Below are 18,929 nucleotides of genomic sequence, written 5' to 3'. Positions count from 1 at the left end.
GAGGAGAGAGAGGCTCCGGGAAGCCCTCCGTGTACCCGCCGCGGGTCAACCTGAGCCTCCGGGAGTCCCTTGCGCACCTGCACCCTCTTCATCGGCAGCATGCCATCGAGCTGCACCAACAACAACAACAACAACAACAACAACAGCAACACATGAACCAGCAGAAACTGCAGCAGCAACACCAACCGCAGCCGCCTCCACCACCACCACTGCTGCCTCCTCCACCCCTGGCATCATCGCCGCCGCAGCGGAGGCAGACGGGCCGCCCCCAGCAGGCCCCCCAGGCCTCCGTGACCACGTTTACCTCGTGCACGCTGCCGGCCTCCTGCCGAGCCCGCAGCCGCTTCATCACCTTGAGGGACAGCTTGAAGAAGAGTCCCACCAAGAGTACGGCCAAAGTCTGCAACAACTCCCACAATGCTGCTGCTGCTACAGGGAGGACTGAGATCCCCTGGGTCCCCTTCAGCTTTACCAAGGTAGTGCAGAGTCAACAGCTCAGACTGTTGGACAACAGTTCAAACTGTTAGACAAGCAGTTCAGACTGTTAGACGACAGTTCAGACTTCAGACTGTTAGACAACAGTTCAGGCTGTTTATAGTCAACAGTTCAGGCTGTTTATAGTCAACAGTTCAGGCTGTTTATAGTCAACAGTTCAGGCTGTTTATAGACAACAGTTCAGACTGTTAGACAACAGTTCAGTCTGTTTATTGTCAACAGTTCAGACTGTTAAACAGTTCAGACTGTTTATAGTCAACAGTTCAGACTTTTATACAACAGTTCAGACTATTAGTCAACAGTTCAGGCTGTTATAGTCAATAGTTCAGACTTCAGACTGTTATAGTCAACAGTACAGACTGTTATAGTCAACACTCAAGGCTGAGTGTGAGTGTGTTGTACTGGTGTACACAGAAGATGTGATATGTTTGTCCACAGCAGCGTGTGTCTTCTTCTTTGGTGATCTGAGGCTTACTGTTGCTGCTTGATTTGTTCTGACTTAACATTGCGTACTGGGGAAGCCTTTTACTGCATTTTGTGAAATGCCGTGCAATCCTATGTGACCATATTATGGTCAATTATTTTGTGAATATTATTGGCATGGCTTTCAGTTATTGTGCGATTTGTGTTAGTGTAGCGGTGGATCAGGCTTTTTGTTTCTTAAGTCCCTGTTCACTGTCTCTCTATAAGGTTGTCCTGTCTCTATGCTTGCATCTCTGTGCTTGTATCTCTCTAATGCACAGCCAGAGAGAAGTTTCTCCTATTTTTTTTAAAGATTTGACATTGTTGTATTGTAGATTGAATGTGCTGGTTTCTGTGTTAGGTATTGTAGCTGTTTGGGAATTCTATCAGAATTTCTTTAGGACAACAACGGTGTTGCACAAAGAAATAGCGAAAATAGCCAATATACAAGCTCACAGCACATTGCAACACATTGTGAGCTTGTAGATCAGCAATTTTAGCTATTTAGCTATTTTTGTTATTTTATTTAAAAACATTTTTTTTAGCTGTTGCACCCTAATATTGTAGCTCTGTTTCCAATCTACTTTCCTTCTACTGAGCCAGTATCCTGCTACAAACCACAAACCACTCTGCCATCCACTTGAGTTGTAATTGTAATCTCTGCTCTTGCAGTGCTCTTGGTTGTATTCTCTGAAAACGGTTAAGCCTCATTGTGAAAGGATTTCCAATGGCGTGGCTGCACTGAAAGTAGGTTGGCAAATCAATAGCGTCGATCGGCCCGGCTAATTTTAGCCAGTCCGGTTTTCCATGGAGGCCTGGTTGTGTTGCTGCAAAGGCAGTTCTCTGCTATAACAGTAGACTGTAGTTGTACTGGTCAGCTCCCAGTACAACACTAGGTTACTGTGGTTATACCGGCCATCTCCCAGTATAACAGTAGAAGACTGGTTGTACTGGGCAGATGTTAACCCATTAAGACCTGGAACGCATCTGTGTGACTTTAGATTTCTTTGGCTATTCAAAAATAGCAGATATACAAGCTCATAGCACGCTATGAACTTGTAGATCTGCTATTTTTGAAAATCTTGAAAATATATTTTTATATTTTTTTCAAAAACATTTTTAAGAATTGCCTCAGGTATTAATGGGTTAAAAATGGTATATAACTATAGTACAGTATGATAATCAAAGCAGACTTATTTAGTCTGATGGTTTCACTATAGTGTATTGGTTCTCACAGTGGGGGTCCAGGGGACCCTCAGGGCTCCTTGACGGGGTTCCAAATGGACCCTTACATGTCTGTTACTCTGAGTTATGGGGGTCTTTGAAATCAAAACGTTTGAGAACGAACCACTGTCTTACTGGATGAAAACATGAATGAATGAAAGTCCTTACTGCTACTCATGACCTTGGCTGACCTCTATGTTGCTACACCAAACTAATTCTGAAATATTAAACTTTATAATAATAATAATAATAATATAGTAAATTACAAAACAAAGTTACGTGCTTTACATAAAACTGAAGACATAGTAAAATAAAAACAGCAGCACAAACTCATGAAGGATATAACAGTCTGAAATAAGAATATAAAGGAATAATCAATGTAGTTTTCTCAGGCAGTATTGGATGTAATCAAAAGGCTTTTGCATCCATCGTCGTGTCCTTTGTATCTCGTCTGTGGGTTTTTAATTCTGCAGATCAACAGATCGCCTTGACCATGTGTACATGCCTTAGTGCATTTGTTTCTTGACCACAATGTTAAAATGTAGATGGCAGGTTATTTAGACAGATGCTAGGTTCATTGTTTACATGGTATCCTATAGTTTCAATATACGCGTTGTGAGCTTGTAGATCTGCTCTTTTCAAACATTGTAGTACTTTTACTTTTGGTACTTTAAGTACATTTTGATACCAATACCAATACCCAAAACGAGGGGGGTGGGGTGTGTGGTCATGGACCATCAAAGTGGTCCATGTGGGTTTGTAGATGAGGGGTTCTAACAGCCCAGTGGATGTCCCTTTTCTGTCCTGTGCTGTCCTGCACCGTGTGGGAGCTGGAAAAGCTGTCAGACAGCCTGTAATGTAATCAGTCACCCCCCACTGAGGCCAACACACACTACTGGCATGTCGCACACACACACACACACACACACACACACACACACACACACACACACACACACACACACACACACACACACACACACACACACACACACACACACACACACACACACACACACACACACACACACACACTCACACAGTTTACAACCTTCAACTCTGACTCTCTGCCCACCCCTGTAAACTCCACCCACCTGTCATCATGGCATCAATGTGTCTAAACCAAGCGATCACAAACAAAACAAAAACTCAATTTTGCCAGTTACGGTTTCATCACACAAACCCACAATCCTCCTCCGATCATCCTCCTCATCACACACACACACACACACACACACACACACACACACACACACACACACACACACACACACACACACACACACACACACACACACACTGTCCCGTGTCGTCTCTGTGTGTTCAGTGTCTGTCTGTCTGTTCGTCGTCGCTGTGTTTGACCTTTGACCTCAACACCATGCTTATTGTGTCAGCAGGCAGACGTGGCTCCGCCCACCTCTCCCATTATCCCTGTGATCCCCATCTCGCCCCTCCTCCCAGCTGAGGCCACGCCCATCACCACGCCCATCACCACGCCCACCTCCACCCCACCCACCTCCACTACACAGGTTTAAAAAAACACACCTTCCTAAACCTCATCACATTATTTATCATTCGTGTAGTTCTGAGAGCGTACAGGTGGAACCAAATGGACCATTTGGTTCCACCTGTACGCTCTCAGAACTACAGACCTGTAAGGGTCCAATTGGACCCCTTCATTTCATTATTATCCTTTTTATGCATGTTTTTCTATGCATTTTCGATCATTGATTCTCAACCTTTTTAATTTCAATGGAACCGTCGTCTGAGTTGGATCCTTTCACAGCACTGCCTTTCATCCATCCATCCATCCATCCGTCCACCTCTCTGTAGGTCTGACAGACAGCAGGGATTAGAGATGGATAGAGATATATGGAGAGAGAGAGAGAAAAAGATGGAGACAGAGAAAAAGATGGAGAGAGGTGGAGAGAGCGAAATGTGGATAGAGATGGGGAGTGAGAGATGGAGAGAGATGGAGAGAGATGGAGAGAGAGAGATAGATTGATAGAGAGATGGAGAGAGAGACAGATTGATAGAGAGATGGGGAGTGAGAGAGAGAAAGATGGATAGAGATGGAGAGAGATGGAGAGAGAGTGAGAAAGATGGAGAGAGAGAGAAAGATGGATAGAGAGAAAGATTGATTGAGAGATGGAGAGAGAGATGGATGGAGAGAGAGAGAGATGGATAGCGAGAGAGCGATGGTATAGAGATGGAGAGAAAGAAATGGAGAGAGAGAAAGCTATATGGAGAGAGGCTGGCGAGAGATATACTGTACAGAGAGAGAGCGAGAGAGATGACAGAGAGGTGGGTGGATGGAGAGAGAGAGAGAGGGAGAGGGGGAGAGAGAGAGATGTGCCAGATGATTCCTCCCCTCGTTTGACTCAAATACATCCTGTCTGCAAGGCTGGAACTGAACAAGATTCTCTGAGAGAGAGAGAGAGCAAGTGTTGAGAGTGAAGGAATAATAGTAATAGAGACCAAAATAGAGCGAAGTGACAGTAGAGAGAGAGACAGACAGACAGAGACAGATATAGAGTGAGGTCTGTCAGTGAAGCATGGAGTAGAGGCAGGCAGGCAGACAGACAGACAGCCTGTGGGACTGCTTGTGTTCAGCCTTCATGCTCCAGCGCTGCATATTGTGCAGTGTTCAACGCCATCCATGTGCTGTAGGTATCTCTGCTCTACTAATGTGATCTCAGCTCCCCCTTAACGCTGTACCAGGATCAGTGTTTAACAGCAACGCCGGCTTCTCTCTACGTTGTGTTAAGATTTACATTTGAATAATACTTCAGGGGTGGTTTTTATTTTTGCTTCGCTGCGGATGTGGGAAGCTTTGTTGATGATGTTTTTTGTAGTTTTTTTGTCGGTGTGTTTATGGTTCTGTGTGGAAGCAGAGAGCTGTTAGTGCTGTTAACCACACAAACCCCCAGCATCCGTATAGCGGGGGAAAGCTTTCGCAGGAAAATAGCCGATGGACAAGCTGTCGTTCGGCTTTTTCCAGCGAAAGCTTTCCCCGCAAAAACAGAAAAGACACTAGCACAGAGCCCTGAGGGACTCCGGGCAACCATATAGGGTTTAAGTGGTTAACTTTGTGTTGTGTTTTGCACACAGGCCAACCCTCCTCCTGTGGTGGTCAACACAGAAAGCCTGGACACGCCCCCATATGTAAGTACATCACCAGCAGCACCTTTACTTTAAATGCACATTAGGGCTGTAACTATCATTTAAACATATTTTATTTTGTGTTGTTTTCTAAATAGCTACTGAATAGTCAGACTTTTGTAGTGTCATTGTGTAGACGGGGGTCCTTCTGTAAACAATAACGCCACTGTGTTGAACGCTCCAAACTTTGTCAACTTCCTGTTTGTAACCGTTGCCCTGGGAAACTATCAGAGAAACAGCTGTTAGCAACAAACAGCTGTTGGCAACAAAATGTCTCCTAGCAACAATATAATGTTGTATCCATCAGTGGTGGAAGTACTCATGTTTTTTACTGGAGTAAAATGAGTAATACCAAAATATAGGAATACTCTGTTAAAAGTAAAAGCACTGTAGTCAATGTATTGGCATCAAAATGTAATTACAGTACAAAAGTAAAAGTACTTTTTGGGTTGAAACAGAATGTTTCAACCTTTTTCGAAAATAGCACATCTATTCAGAGTTGTGAGCTTGTAGATCTGCAATTATTTTTTGAATAGCCAAATACTGTAATTGTAGTGGAGTAAAAAGTACATTTGCCCCTGAGATGTAGTATAAAGTATAAAGTATACAAACATTAAAATCCTCAGGTAAAGTAAATGTACTTCAGAATTATACTTGAGTACTTCGTTACTTTCCACCAGTGAACAATAGAATGTTGAAACCATCCATAAGAATCCATTCAGTTCTAGATTCAGAATAGCATCGCTGTCAGCGGGAGAAACCTCTTATCTCCATACTTTTTTAAATGTGTTTTTTTCCCGTGAATTAATGCCCTACATGTCATACAACAGTATTGCCCAAAAAAGTTGCGTTTTTAGGTTGTAGATCTGCTATTTTTGCTTGTTTTGAATATGAATCCGGACAAGTAACAGTGCAAGTGCAGTGGTGGAAAGTAACTAAGTACATTTACTCAAGTACTGTAAAATTTTTAGGTACTTTTACTTCTACTCCACTACATTTCAGAGGCAAATATTTTACTTTTTCTCCACTACAATTATTTGTCAACTTTAGTTACTAGTTACTTTGTAGATTTTTTTTATTATCACAATACATACATTAACCACTTCAGCCCTATATACATTTAGTCCATTTCAAAATAGCCGATCTACAAACATTGTGAACTTGTGAAATGGGACATTCTGCATGATGAGTACTTTCTACTTTTGGTACTTTAAAGTATATTTTGATACCAACACTTTTGTACTTTTATGCAAGTACATTTTGAATTCCGGACTTTTACTTGTAACAGAGTATTTCTATATTGCAGCATTGATACTTTTACTTAAGTAAAACATTTGAGTACTTTTTCCACCACTGCGGTTTTGAACATAAGAGGTAGATAGTATGTGCACTCTCACCAGGGTACACTTGGTGTGCAGACAGGGAACATTGGCTGCCTGTCAGTGTGGTGATGTACAGGCTGATAGCTGCTGCTTTTCACAGCACACTTTGTCATTGAAATGTCATCATGTTTTGATGATGCGTGCTTCCTTCCTGTGGGTTAGAAACTTCAGCAGAAATCAAGGATCCTTCTCCATTTGCGTGGATTAAAAGTTTTCAGTCATCACGACTGATTTCATACACTTTTACAATTTAGGCATCTATAGCGGACGCTCTCATACAGAGCGACTTACAATAATAAGCAAGGTTTAAAGGGATAGTTCACCCAAAACAATTATTTTTTTTCCTATTGATTAGTCACCCCATGGAGACTTTAATTAATGGATATTTTTCAAATGGGTTTCAAAATGGCTGAAATGTATATAGGGCTGAAGTGGTTAATGTATGTTTTGTAATAATAATCAAAATCTACAAAGTAATTAGTAACTCAAGTTTTCAAATAATTGTAGTGGACTAGACAATATTTGCCTCTTGAGATGTAGTGGAGTAGAAGTAAAAATACTGAAAATTTCAAATACTCCAGTAAAGTAAAAAATGTACTTAAGTACAGTACTTGAGTAAATGTACTTAGTTACGTAACACCACTGGTGCGAAAATAAACTAAAATGAATGAATCTGTAGCCAACAACTGATTACGCTACATAAACACCACCACACTACTCCATTGGCTGATGACTGCTGGTATAGAGGGAAATGAGGGCTAAAATGATATGGAAACACATGGCAAAATGATATTACTGTGCCTTTAACAAATGCACAATTGAATGGGAAGTTTGGACAGTGTGAGTGATGTGATGTCCTCTGTGTTCTCAGGTGAATGGAACTGAAGCTGATTATGAATATGAAGAGATCACACTGGAGAGGGTGAGTTCATCCTTTACACACTGTATTCTGACCACTGAGACAGACAGTAGGACAGCTGAGAGACAGTGTAGGAGAGACAGACAGTAGGACAGCTGAGAGACAGACAGTGTAGGAGAGACAGACAGTAGGACAGCTGAGAGACAGACAGTGTAGGAGAGACAGACAGTAGGACAGCTGAGAGGGAGACAGTGTAGGAGAGACAGACAGTAGGACAGCTGAGAGGGAGACAGTGTAGGAGAGACAGACAGTAGGAAAGCTGAGAGGGAGACAGTAGAGGAGAGACAGACAGTAGGACAGCTGAGAGGGAGACAGTGTAGGAGAGGGAGACAGTAGGAAAGCTGAGAGGGAGACAGTAGAGGAGAGACAGACAGTAGGAAAGCTGAGAGGGAGACAGTAGAGGAGAGACAGACAGTAGGACAGCTGAGAGGGAGACAGTAGAGGAGAGACAGACAGTAGGAAAGCTGAGAGGGAGACAGTAGAGGAGAGACAGACAGTAGGACAGCTGAGAGGGAGACAGTGTAGGAAAGATCAAGACATCTATATACTGTACAGTATACACATAGCATAAGACCTGCAGATACAGTACTGTAACTATGTACATATATACATGAGTTAAGCATAAGGTGCGAAAGTGGTAGGTCCACACATAGACAGAAAGAAATCTGTCCATAGCAATTAGCTGTAAATCATAACTTAATATTTCCTCATTGCAATTACACATTACTCAGGCATTACATTAGTAATGTACCTGTCTTATAGATAATATAATAGCCAGTTGTTGCACAGTAAGTCCTTTAATAACTGTTGTACTGTAACACATTATTATGTCTATTAAAACACACCTATTTATACTTCTGCATTTAGTCCGTAATCAACAGTCATAATGCAAAAACAAGTTATTACAGTATATCCATTATATTTCTGTGTTACTTTGTCATTTCTAAGCATAACGGCCGAGAATTTTCGCACACACACGCATATACGCACACAAACTTTTTTAGATCCAGTCCTATTTTAACCCATTAAAGGTCCTTGCACACTGGTGCGTCTTTTCGTTGCGTTTTTTTTACAACAATGAAAAAAATTGAAAAAACAATGAAAAAAAAAAAACGCAACGAAAAGACGCACCAGTGTGCAAGGACCTTAAGACCTGGGACGTGTCATTTTTGGATTTGAGCTAAAAAGCATTATTTTACACTTTGGCTATTCAAGATTAGATCGTTAGATCTGCTATTTTTGAAAAATCGAGAAAATGTGTGCAAATTAATATATTTATATTCTTTTAAAGCAAACATTTTACTCAAATCTTTGCTTCTGGGGGGTCCCTGGAACAACATATTTTGAGATGGGGTTCCGCGGCCAAATACATATCATTTGACATGAAAAAGTTTGAGAACCACTGATATAGAAACATACGTTTTTTCAGAAAACTGTTGGGATTTAGAAGACATTTGTAGAATCGGCTTCAGGTCTTAATGGGTTAAAGCCTGCGTATGCTGGACTCGCGTATCCGCATGCCTGGTGTAGCCGGTATCATTGATATCAATTGGATCTAAACAAACGTGCTGTACGCACCACGCATACGCTTGCTTTGAAAAGTCTGGTGTAGATGCAGCATTAATTACCGCACTTGTTAATTATAATGTGTATGCTGTAACATCTTTCTAAAATGTTTGTGTGTGTGTGTGTCTCCAGGGTAACTCGGGCCTGGGGTTCAGTATCGCCGGGGGGACGGACAACCCTCACATCGGTGACGACCCTTCAATCTTCATCACCAAAGTCATCCCAGGGGGCGCTGCCGCGCAGGACGGACGGCTGAGGTGAACGCACACACACACACACACACACACACACACACACACACCCTTGTATTCATTTACTTGTGAGGACATCAACATGAAGCCAAAAATAGCCGATCTACAAGCTCACAACGCGCCGCCGCAGCACTAACCCTAACTATCGAAGAAATAAAGCAAGCGAACAAGTAACCAAGATATCGTCTCTGTCAGGTTATATGTCCAAAACAGTTACTTTTCGGGATTCAAATTCGAAAGCATCAAAAGTAGCAGATCTACAAGCTCGAAACGTGCCGTTTCGCACCGTGTTTCGAGCTTGTAGATCTGCTACTTTTGATTCTTTGGTGTGACGCTGTAGTATGATCGGGCGTTAATTTACGAAAAAAACACAAAAACTTGAGATAAGAGGTTTCTGCCCAACAGCAACGATAGTAGTAAATCACTTGAAATCAGTGGTGTGTTCTACTGTATCACACTATATACATAGTGTGACCTGCAGAAACATTTCGTTGCCAAGCGTAGCCATCCAAAAAAACGTCAGAGAAAGCGTATCTGATACGCATCTGATACGCAGAAGGAGGGGCTGGGGGGCAGCAAGAATGTAGACTTCAGTTCAAAATAGCCTTTTTCATGTGATAATGTGGCGTCTGAGGTGAAGGCTTATGTGTGCATGACTATTGTCTTGAGGTGATAATGACCGCTGGCCGTTGGAGTTTTGAAGTAATTCACACATTAAAGGGCAAGACCACTTTGGTAGAGGTTTGGGTTGTGTAGTTACCTTGCCATGATGTAACTCCAAAGGTGGGCAAGAAATAAAAAATAATTGCTCCATTGATTAGAAATTGATAATTCAAAATATGCTCCTCATTGACTTACATTGTACGGTAAAACAGCTCTCAAAGTCACTCTTTTAGCACATAAACGATCGCAAACAAAGTTGATTCAGACATTATAGAACATCACCAAACCCAGTACTGTTTTTTTTTTTAAATAAAAATGTCAACTTCCTGTTGATTTTGCCATTTTTAATAAGTAGAAAACCTGGACTGGCTCCACGGATCCGGATCCAGATCTTCAAATAGTAAAATCAACAGGAAGTTGACATTTTTATTAAAAAAACAAACAGTACTGGGTTTGGTGATGCTCTATATTGTCTGAATCAGCATTGTTTGGGTTCATTTATGTGCTAAAAGAGTGACTTTGAGAGCTGTTTTACCGTACAATGTAAGTCAATGAGGAGCATATTTTGAATTATCAATTTCTAATCAATGGAGCAATTATTTTTGATTTCTTGCCCACCTTTGGAGTTACATCATGGCAAGGTAACTACACAACCCAAACCTCTACCAAAGTGGTCTTACCCTTTAACTACTTAACAATAGAGCGGTTATTTCATTCGCCGACCATGCGCGCGTACTAGAGATGCGCGGATGGGCTATTTCGTTACCCAAATCCGCGTGTACACATTCATTATCCATCCGCCATCCACTCGCAATGATTATATCATCCTAGATCCGCACCAACCGCACCGCAGGGATGCACATGGGACTCTATATGGATATACGTACTTGTACAAACAATGTCACTCACCACTGTCGCCATCACCGATGTAGTGACTGTATACATCCACATCCATGGTAACAACAAGCCTTCCGTCACTTTATTCATTTTATTTTTATAAGACATATCCATAAGCCTCGGCGGCGGCGGCAGGGTCAAGAACTTCACTAAATCACTCCCACGCCAAACTTGAATCCCCCCTTCTTTTTTTCATTTTGTTTTAAATCCTCAGTTAAGTTTCTCTCACTTTAGCTGCCTTTAGTCCACTGTGTTGTTGTTTGGAACATGAAAGGACCCCTTTGCTGGCAAAAGCACACGTAGTAGGTGGCTAATTTGTGCCTGATGGAAAATTACGTAATTTTTTAATACTACAAACGCACGCCGATATTTCTTTTTAAAAGCTATAATAGGCCTATAGATAGATGTCATTAATTGAATTCCCGCATTATTTCACCCGCGGTTTATCCAATATGAATTAATAATGATATTTGATTGACCCAAATCTGCCCAAACTGCGGTTATCCGCGTCTAAAACTGCGATGCGCGCATCTCTAGCGCGTGCATACGCTCGCATGCGCCCCTGTGTGTGTGTGGGAGGGAATAATTATAGTATGCCCTCCGAAAAAACCTAGAACACACTGAACTGCTTGAAATCGGCAAAACCAAAACATGTTTACACCTTTCGCTACACCTTATTTGAAGCCCCTGGCTTTCATTCTAGTAGGTATAGGACACTGTGTCTAGTATAGAGACCAACCAGCTGTTGTAGAGCTGTTACCCCAGACACTCTAACCAGGGGCCTCCCAGGGAGGGGGGGGATCCCTTTCACTGGCTCATTAATGATGCAGATGACCAGGCCTAAAACACCTGATCCAGGTGACGATGGCCCCCCCTGAGTGGAGCACACAGGTGCTCCCAGGAGGTCACCCACATGTGGCTTCATCACCACCTGTCTGCTCTGAGCCTTGGGTTTTTTTTTGGGGGGGGGGGGGGGAGACGACATGTGGCAGGTGAAACGCCGTCCTACTGGTCATCTGCAGGTCACTGGGGGATAGGGCTGTTAGTTTTCCTCTATAATCTCATTCGAATTTCAATGCTTCACTATTTTTTATATTCGAATATTTTATATAATAACTACTCATTGAGTGCTATTCACGTGTTTCACGTGTTTTACCGCTATGGTGCAACGTGCCAATCACGTGTTTCACGTGTTTTTGAAAAAAAAAATTAAAACTTTTTTCTTTCTTTTTGAAAACAAAATTCAGAACCCAAGATATCATTATCTGAAGATTTGCAGCTCCATCCACTCCTTGTTTAACTAATAACTGAAAAAGGCTGTATCTCGCTTCCTAAGCACTTTTTTTTTACTTTGAAAAAATCTCTGGCACTGGGACAACATAGCCAGAAATAATTCTGGCACTCAGTGAGATAATTCTAATTGTATACAATTATTTATAGTACAATAATAAACACCCACGTGCACACATACAAATGCTATAATAACAGGCTAAACAAATTAGTGAAACCAACTATATTGGTTAAGGGTTATGGCTTTCATTTTGGTTCTTTTTTCTTTTTTTTTTGATAAGAGGAGAGTAATAATACTGGGGCTCTCTCTCGTCTGTGACCCATCACCGCTTTATGTGTGTGCGTTCCTGCCTAGTGCCTGTTTTTGCTTTGGTGTACAACGGTGTCGCGCAGGGAACGCAGCTGACCTACAAGCCCATACTGCGTTGCATCAGCGACGCGTTGTTTTTTGCAGATCAGCTGAGGCGGAGCTACAGCTTAACTGCATGTTGAAGGGACAGGCTATGTGTCAGACAGAGAGAAGCAGAGAAGAGCTCCTCTACATTAAAGACAGACGGACCATGTTACACAAAAACTTTCGCTGTTGTCATAATTCTAAGTTTCTTAAATATAACTTTCAATTGAAGTTTATGGGGGGAAGTTTAAGGGCTGAACCAACGTGGTGTGTCTCAGCGTGATCAGACTAGGTCGGACACACACACACACACACACACACAGGTGCGTGGCCGAGCGTGCACAACACAGACACATTGGGTGGTGTGGCAGTGACAACGTTCTTAACTTGCTGTGTGCAGTGCATGCACTCAAACTTTAATGTTGATCATGCGTGACATGATGAAAGCATTTGTTTTCACATTGGTAGGTCAGGAAAAAATACAAAATTAAAACATATACCGGTATATATATTTTTTTTAAACTACATTCGAATGGCAATTTTAGCATTCGAATGTTATGCATTTTTTTCACATTCGAATTATATTCGAATCATGAAATTCGTTCTGACAGCCCTACTGGGGGGCAAGGAACAGAGGAAATCACCCTTCCAGTCTGGTTTTAACTAGATCCAGTGGGAGACAGAACAGAAAGTCAGATACTGTGGTTTGGGACCGTTTTTCCCCACCTGGGGTCCCAGGCAGCCCCCCTTTTTTTAGACATGGTTAAATGTCTGAAAAAATAATTAGTGCGTGTGTGCACGCACAAATTTTGGGAACCACTGGTTTGGGGGATACAGACAGAATAACACAGCAGGCTTTACTGATTAAACTTGACTGACAGCAGCTGTGTGTGCATGTGTGCTTGTATTACTATTACTTGTGACCAAACGTTCCCACAAGTATAGTAGAATTTGATAAATAGACATGGTGAGGACCATTTTCCTGGTCCTCTCCTCACAAGAGAAATGGTTGTTTTATTGTAATATATAAATAAAATAAAAAGTGTTTGGCTTACAATTAGGAAGCGATTCGGTAACACGTGGCTTTAGGGTTAAGGTTAAAAATGGTCAGGAGGATACAGCAGCAGTGACAACACAGAAATGTGTGTGTGGAGGAATTAATTGGCTTGAAGACTAAATTGGGGAGAAAAAGGGGGTTAAAAAATTGGCGTCCATAAATGTAGACGTCCTGACAAGTATAGTAATCCTAACGTGTGTGTGTGTGTGTGTGTGTTTCAGAGTTAACGATGTGATCCTGCGTGTCAACGAGGCGGACGTTCGGGACGTGACACACAGCGGGGCGGTGGAGGCCCTGAAGGAGGCGGGGTCACTGGTCAGACTTTACGTCCGACGCAGGAAACCAGTGTCTGAGAAACTGATGGAGCTCAAACTGGTCAAAGGACCCAAAGGTAACTCACTGTAATGACGCATTTAGACCTGAGGCCGAGTCTAACAACGCTCCGTTTCTAGGGCATAGCAGTGGCAGCCATGTTGTGGTGCCACATATAGAAAACCCATTAATTTCCCCCGAGATTTCCGAATCTCTGAATTTATATAAATTATTTTAAGCCTGGAACCAAGCCATCCAGGCTCCTGGTGAATCATGACCATAAAACGGTTGATTCTGTGTAAAGAAACAATATTTGAAAACCACAAAAAAATAGTATTTATTAAATATAGTATATAACATTCAAATGTTCTTTGACACAGAATCAAATGTTTTATGGTCATGATTCACCAGGAGCCCGGATGGCCTGGTTCCAGGCTTAAAATAATTTATATAAATATTTTCGGAAATCTCTAGGGGACAAATGAATGGGGTTTCTAACGGTGGCACTACAAAATGGCCGCCACTGCCATGCCATATAGGGTGACGGTGGGCGAGAGAGGGAAAAGAGAGAGAGATAGGCACACAGAAGCGCAGCAGACAGTGCACAGTTGTCTTTAAAATGATTTGATAAGTGGTTGTAAAAAAAAAAAGGATTAAGTTGACATTTCAAGATATATGGTCTTGGGCAGGAGATTTTAGGTTAGAAGCAGAACTGCCAACGTGTCCCCGTGATAATGAATGATTGAACAGCACGAGAAAACTGTTGGCTTCTCCTCTGTTCTTTCAACGATTAATCCATTAAGACCGGTAACGCATCTGTGTCATTTTAAGATTTCTTTGGCTATTCAAAAATAGCTGATATACAAGCTCATATCATATTTCTTTATATATTACATTTTTTTATATATTTTTTTATGTATCTATGAATTTTTTATTTATTTTATTAAGTGAAACATTTTTACTCCCATATTTGATTCTGGGGGTCCCTGGAACAAGATATTTTGAGTGATATATTTGAATATACTAGCCCTGTTGTGAAAACACAGCAGATAAACATCAAACCTAGAATCTGTTTAAATAACATAATAACATACTATCTAAATGACAAACTTGGTATCTGTGAATAAGTACAAACAACATGGACCTGAACAACAAACAATACATACAATACAATATACACCAAGTGATTATCATAATAATAATACTGTATACTGTATAAATAAAATAATATAAAGATTATGTAAAAAACTAAAAAGGTTAAGACAAGAGACACACTGCACTAACCCTCTTTAAAACCCTCTTAGCATGCAATGTCTAATGGGGAAAGTGCATAATTGGGAGGGTACAAATGCCAATACGCATTTATAGATGGCTATTGTGTTTATTGATAAGGCTATTGTGTATTTCTTAATGTGTGTAGTCTTTATCGATAAGGCTCGTGTGTATTTCTAAATGTGTGTTGTCTTTATCGATAAGACTGGTGTGTATTTCTAAATGTGTGTAGTCTTTATCGATAACACTGGTGTGTATTTCTTAATGTGTATAGTCTTTATGGATAAGGCTGGTGTGTATTTCTAAATGTGTATAGTCTTTATCGATAAGACTGGTGTGTATTTCTTAATGTATATAGTCTTTATGGATAAGGCTGGTGTGTATTTCTAAATGATTATAGTCTTGATCGATAAGGCTGGTGTGTATTTATAAGTCGGAGCGCTGAACAAAACACCAAGAGGCAGAGAGGCTGAATTCTATAAACAAGTTTTTTACTCAAGGGGATTTTTAGGGAGGGGGAATAAATGCTAACAACTTAAATCTGTCAACAGCACAGAGCAACTGTCCTTCAATAGGATTCTCTGGAGGTTGCCAAAAGAACGAAAACAATCCATTAAAAAAAGTTAAATTGAATCCATAGCATTCAGTATTCGTGTTTAGCTTACCGACCCACTATGTGTCCCTCGCTGAGGAGAGTGAGCCTGTGAGCAGGTCATCTTCAGTTTGTATTGATTGATTGATTGATTGATTTATTGAATACTTTATTAGCAGGTTTGTTAACACTACAGGTAGTACAGTCAAAGGTTATGCTGAATGGATAACACAGAAAGCCCCAGGGGGCTTGTTTACATTGTGGTCCATTATAGCCCAGGCTGATCAGAACACAGGTGTCATCACTTAGTTAATCAGACTCAGCAGACATCATTTTGAATTTATTGAGAAGGTACGAGGGAGTGTGTATAGTGTTCATTGATAAAGCCTGTGTGTGTGTGTGTGTGTGTGTGTGTTATGTGTTCTAGTTCTTGGGTTCAGCATCGCAGGTGGAGTGTGTATTGTGTATATTGATAAGGTGTGTGTGTGTGTATGTTAGTGATGGGATGGGTCGTTCAAAAGAAGTAATTCTTTGGCGTGAACGTGAACAAACCTGTTCACTTCCTGAAGCTGTTACGTTCACGCTTTCGTTCATGCCCCCGTCCACAGGACGGAGGGCGGGCTGTTCCCACGACAGACAGACAGACAGCGGTGCGGTTGAGTTGTTTTTCACTGGACATGAACGATTCATTTGAACAAATCATTGCCGTGAATGAAATCGTTCGTTCACTGAAATTAACATTTTTTCCCATCTCTAGTGTGTGGGTGTGTGTGTGTTCTAGGTCTTGGGTTCAGCATTGCGGGTGGAGTGTGTATTGTGTATATTGATAAGGTGTGTGTGCGTGTTTTGTGTTCTAGGTCTTGGGTTCAGCATCGCGGGTGGAGTGGGGAACCAGCACATCCCAGGAGACAACAGCATCTACGTCACCAAGATCATTGAGGGAGGAGCTGCTCACAAAGACGGACGACTGCAGATAGGAGACAAACTACTAGCTGTAAGACAATAAGACACTTAAACCACCTTAATAACCACTCAATCCCTATATACTCAGGGGTGAAAGTGGGCTGGTATGGCGTTCCATTAAAAGAGTCAGTGCCGGTATGCTGTACCGGGAAGAAAAGGGGAAAGCAATGATGTCAAAAGCCCATAATATAACCTGCCATGAACGCATGTCCAACAATACAACATATGTACTAACGTTAAATCAACATAAGTGTTAGTTTTCTCATAGAGTGCTTCTAAATCATTCCAGTGTGTTTGTGTCAACGTGTTCCGTGCTGTTTGTGATGTTTATTTACTCCACGGAGAGGTTTCATTCACTCGCAAGCCGCAACGTCAATGTTGTCTGTGGTGTGCAACGGCGCATGCGTCAGCAACAATGCTATCAGGTTCACTTTACAGGTTGCAAATCCGGTTTAGACCGGAAACGGATATTGAAGTTAAGATTAACACATCTGCGGTAGGCTACATACACGATTTGATTATTTTTTTCTTTACATTATATCAAGGCAAGTGCTTTGTGTGCTTGTAATTTCAAAACAGTTTAATTTTGGTGAATGTTCGCCTATTATGACACGCCTAGAATAGGGATGCTCAAGTGGTCTGAACAGTCAGACAAACTTATGAACTGAAGGGTCTAAATGTCATCCTCATAGACCTGATGGTGTGGCCAAGTGTTTGTTTGTTGTCCAGCTAAACCGTGTGTGTGTGTGTGTTGTTATCGTGCAGGTGAACAGTGCGAATCTAGAAGAGGTGAGCCACGAGCACGCGGTCACAGCGCTGAAGAACACACCAGACGTGGTCTATCTCAAAGTGGCCAAGCCCAACAGCGTGTTCATGAACGACAGCTTCACCGCTCCGCCCGACATCACCAACTGTGAGTCCGACTTCATTCCTTTCTCCCCAGCGTTACTATACATCTGACATCAGCAACACTGGAGCCCGATTTATACGCATATGCCCAAAATAGCCGATCTAAGAGCGTGTGATGTGTCACCATGCGACACTAGTGTGAGCTTGACGAAGAAGTCGTGTTAGATGGAGTGGAGGAGAGAGGAGTTCTGCTCTAGCATGGAGAACAGGAAGAGAAAGTGATGAGGTTACACTTTATCTCAGGAGGGAGAGATGGAGACAGAGAGACATTGCTATAGTGTGATTGTTCAGTCTCCATGTCTCTCCAGCTCTTTATTAAACAGAAAATGCATTTTCAGGTCAGGATGCCATTTTTATCCAATCAGGATAGAGAACTCAGACAGGATACAGAAGTGCAATTGGAAGTGATGACACAAAGAAATGAGCTGATGAAATATCACTTACCCTACCTTTAAAGGTCAAGACCACTTTGGTAGAAGTTTGGGTTGTGTACAGTAGTTACCTTGCCATGATGTAACTCCAAAGGTGAACCAGAAATCTAAAATAATTGCTCTATTGAGTAGAAATTGATAATTCAAAATATGCTCCTCATTGACTTGACAAAACAGCTCTGTCACTTTTTTAGCACAAACAAACGCAAACACTTGATTCAGACAATATAGGACATCACAAAACCCAGTGCTGTTTTCTTTTTAAAATAAAACTTAAGTTTTATAAATGTAAAACTTAAGTTTATGAAGTTAACTTCCTGTTGATTTGACTATTTTTATTAAGAAGAAAATCCGGACTGGATCCGCGGATCCCGATCCAGATCTTGAAATAGTAAAAACAGCAGGAAGTTGACATTTTCATTAAAAAAAAAAACAGCCCTGGGTTTGGTGATGTTCTATATTGTCTGAATCAGCTTTGCGTTCATTTATGTGCTAAAAGAGTGACTTTGAGAGCTGTTTTACCATACAATGTAAGTCAATGTAGCGTGGTAAAGCCCCTCCCTCCGGAAATCTCATTTCCATTCCTGAAATCAAATGGAAATGAGATTTCCGGGGGAAGGGGCTTTACCAGGCTAAAGTCAATGGGGAGCATATTTTGAATTATCAATTTCTAATCAATGAAGCAATT

The 18,929-nt window shown here is 41.5% G+C and overlaps 1 protein-coding gene across 1 annotated transcript; it reads left to right on the top strand.

The window, feature by feature from the left end:
- Nucleotides 1-98: 98 nt before the first annotated feature.
- LOC308081417 (discs large homolog 1-like protein) lies at nucleotides 99-17,814 on the top strand (the record flags this gene model as incomplete). The annotated part of the gene is made up of 8 exons (XM_080457789.1): nucleotides 99-476; nucleotides 3,579-3,710; nucleotides 5,293-5,346; nucleotides 7,597-7,647; nucleotides 9,343-9,467; nucleotides 13,984-14,153; nucleotides 16,796-16,932; nucleotides 17,667-17,814. Coding segments are annotated over 8 exons (1,195 nt in total), but the record flags the coding sequence as incomplete, so codon positions are not given.
- Between the last annotated feature and the right edge of the window lie 1,115 nt (nucleotides 17,815-18,929).

Source organism: Gymnoscopelus braueri (genome assembly GCF_963280865.1).
Source record: "Gymnoscopelus braueri genome assembly, contig: SCAFFOLD_571, whole genome shotgun sequence".
Taxonomy (NCBI): Eukaryota; Metazoa; Chordata; class Actinopteri; order Myctophiformes; family Myctophidae; genus Gymnoscopelus; species Gymnoscopelus braueri.
This window is presented reverse-complemented; position numbering and strand designations above follow the sequence as displayed.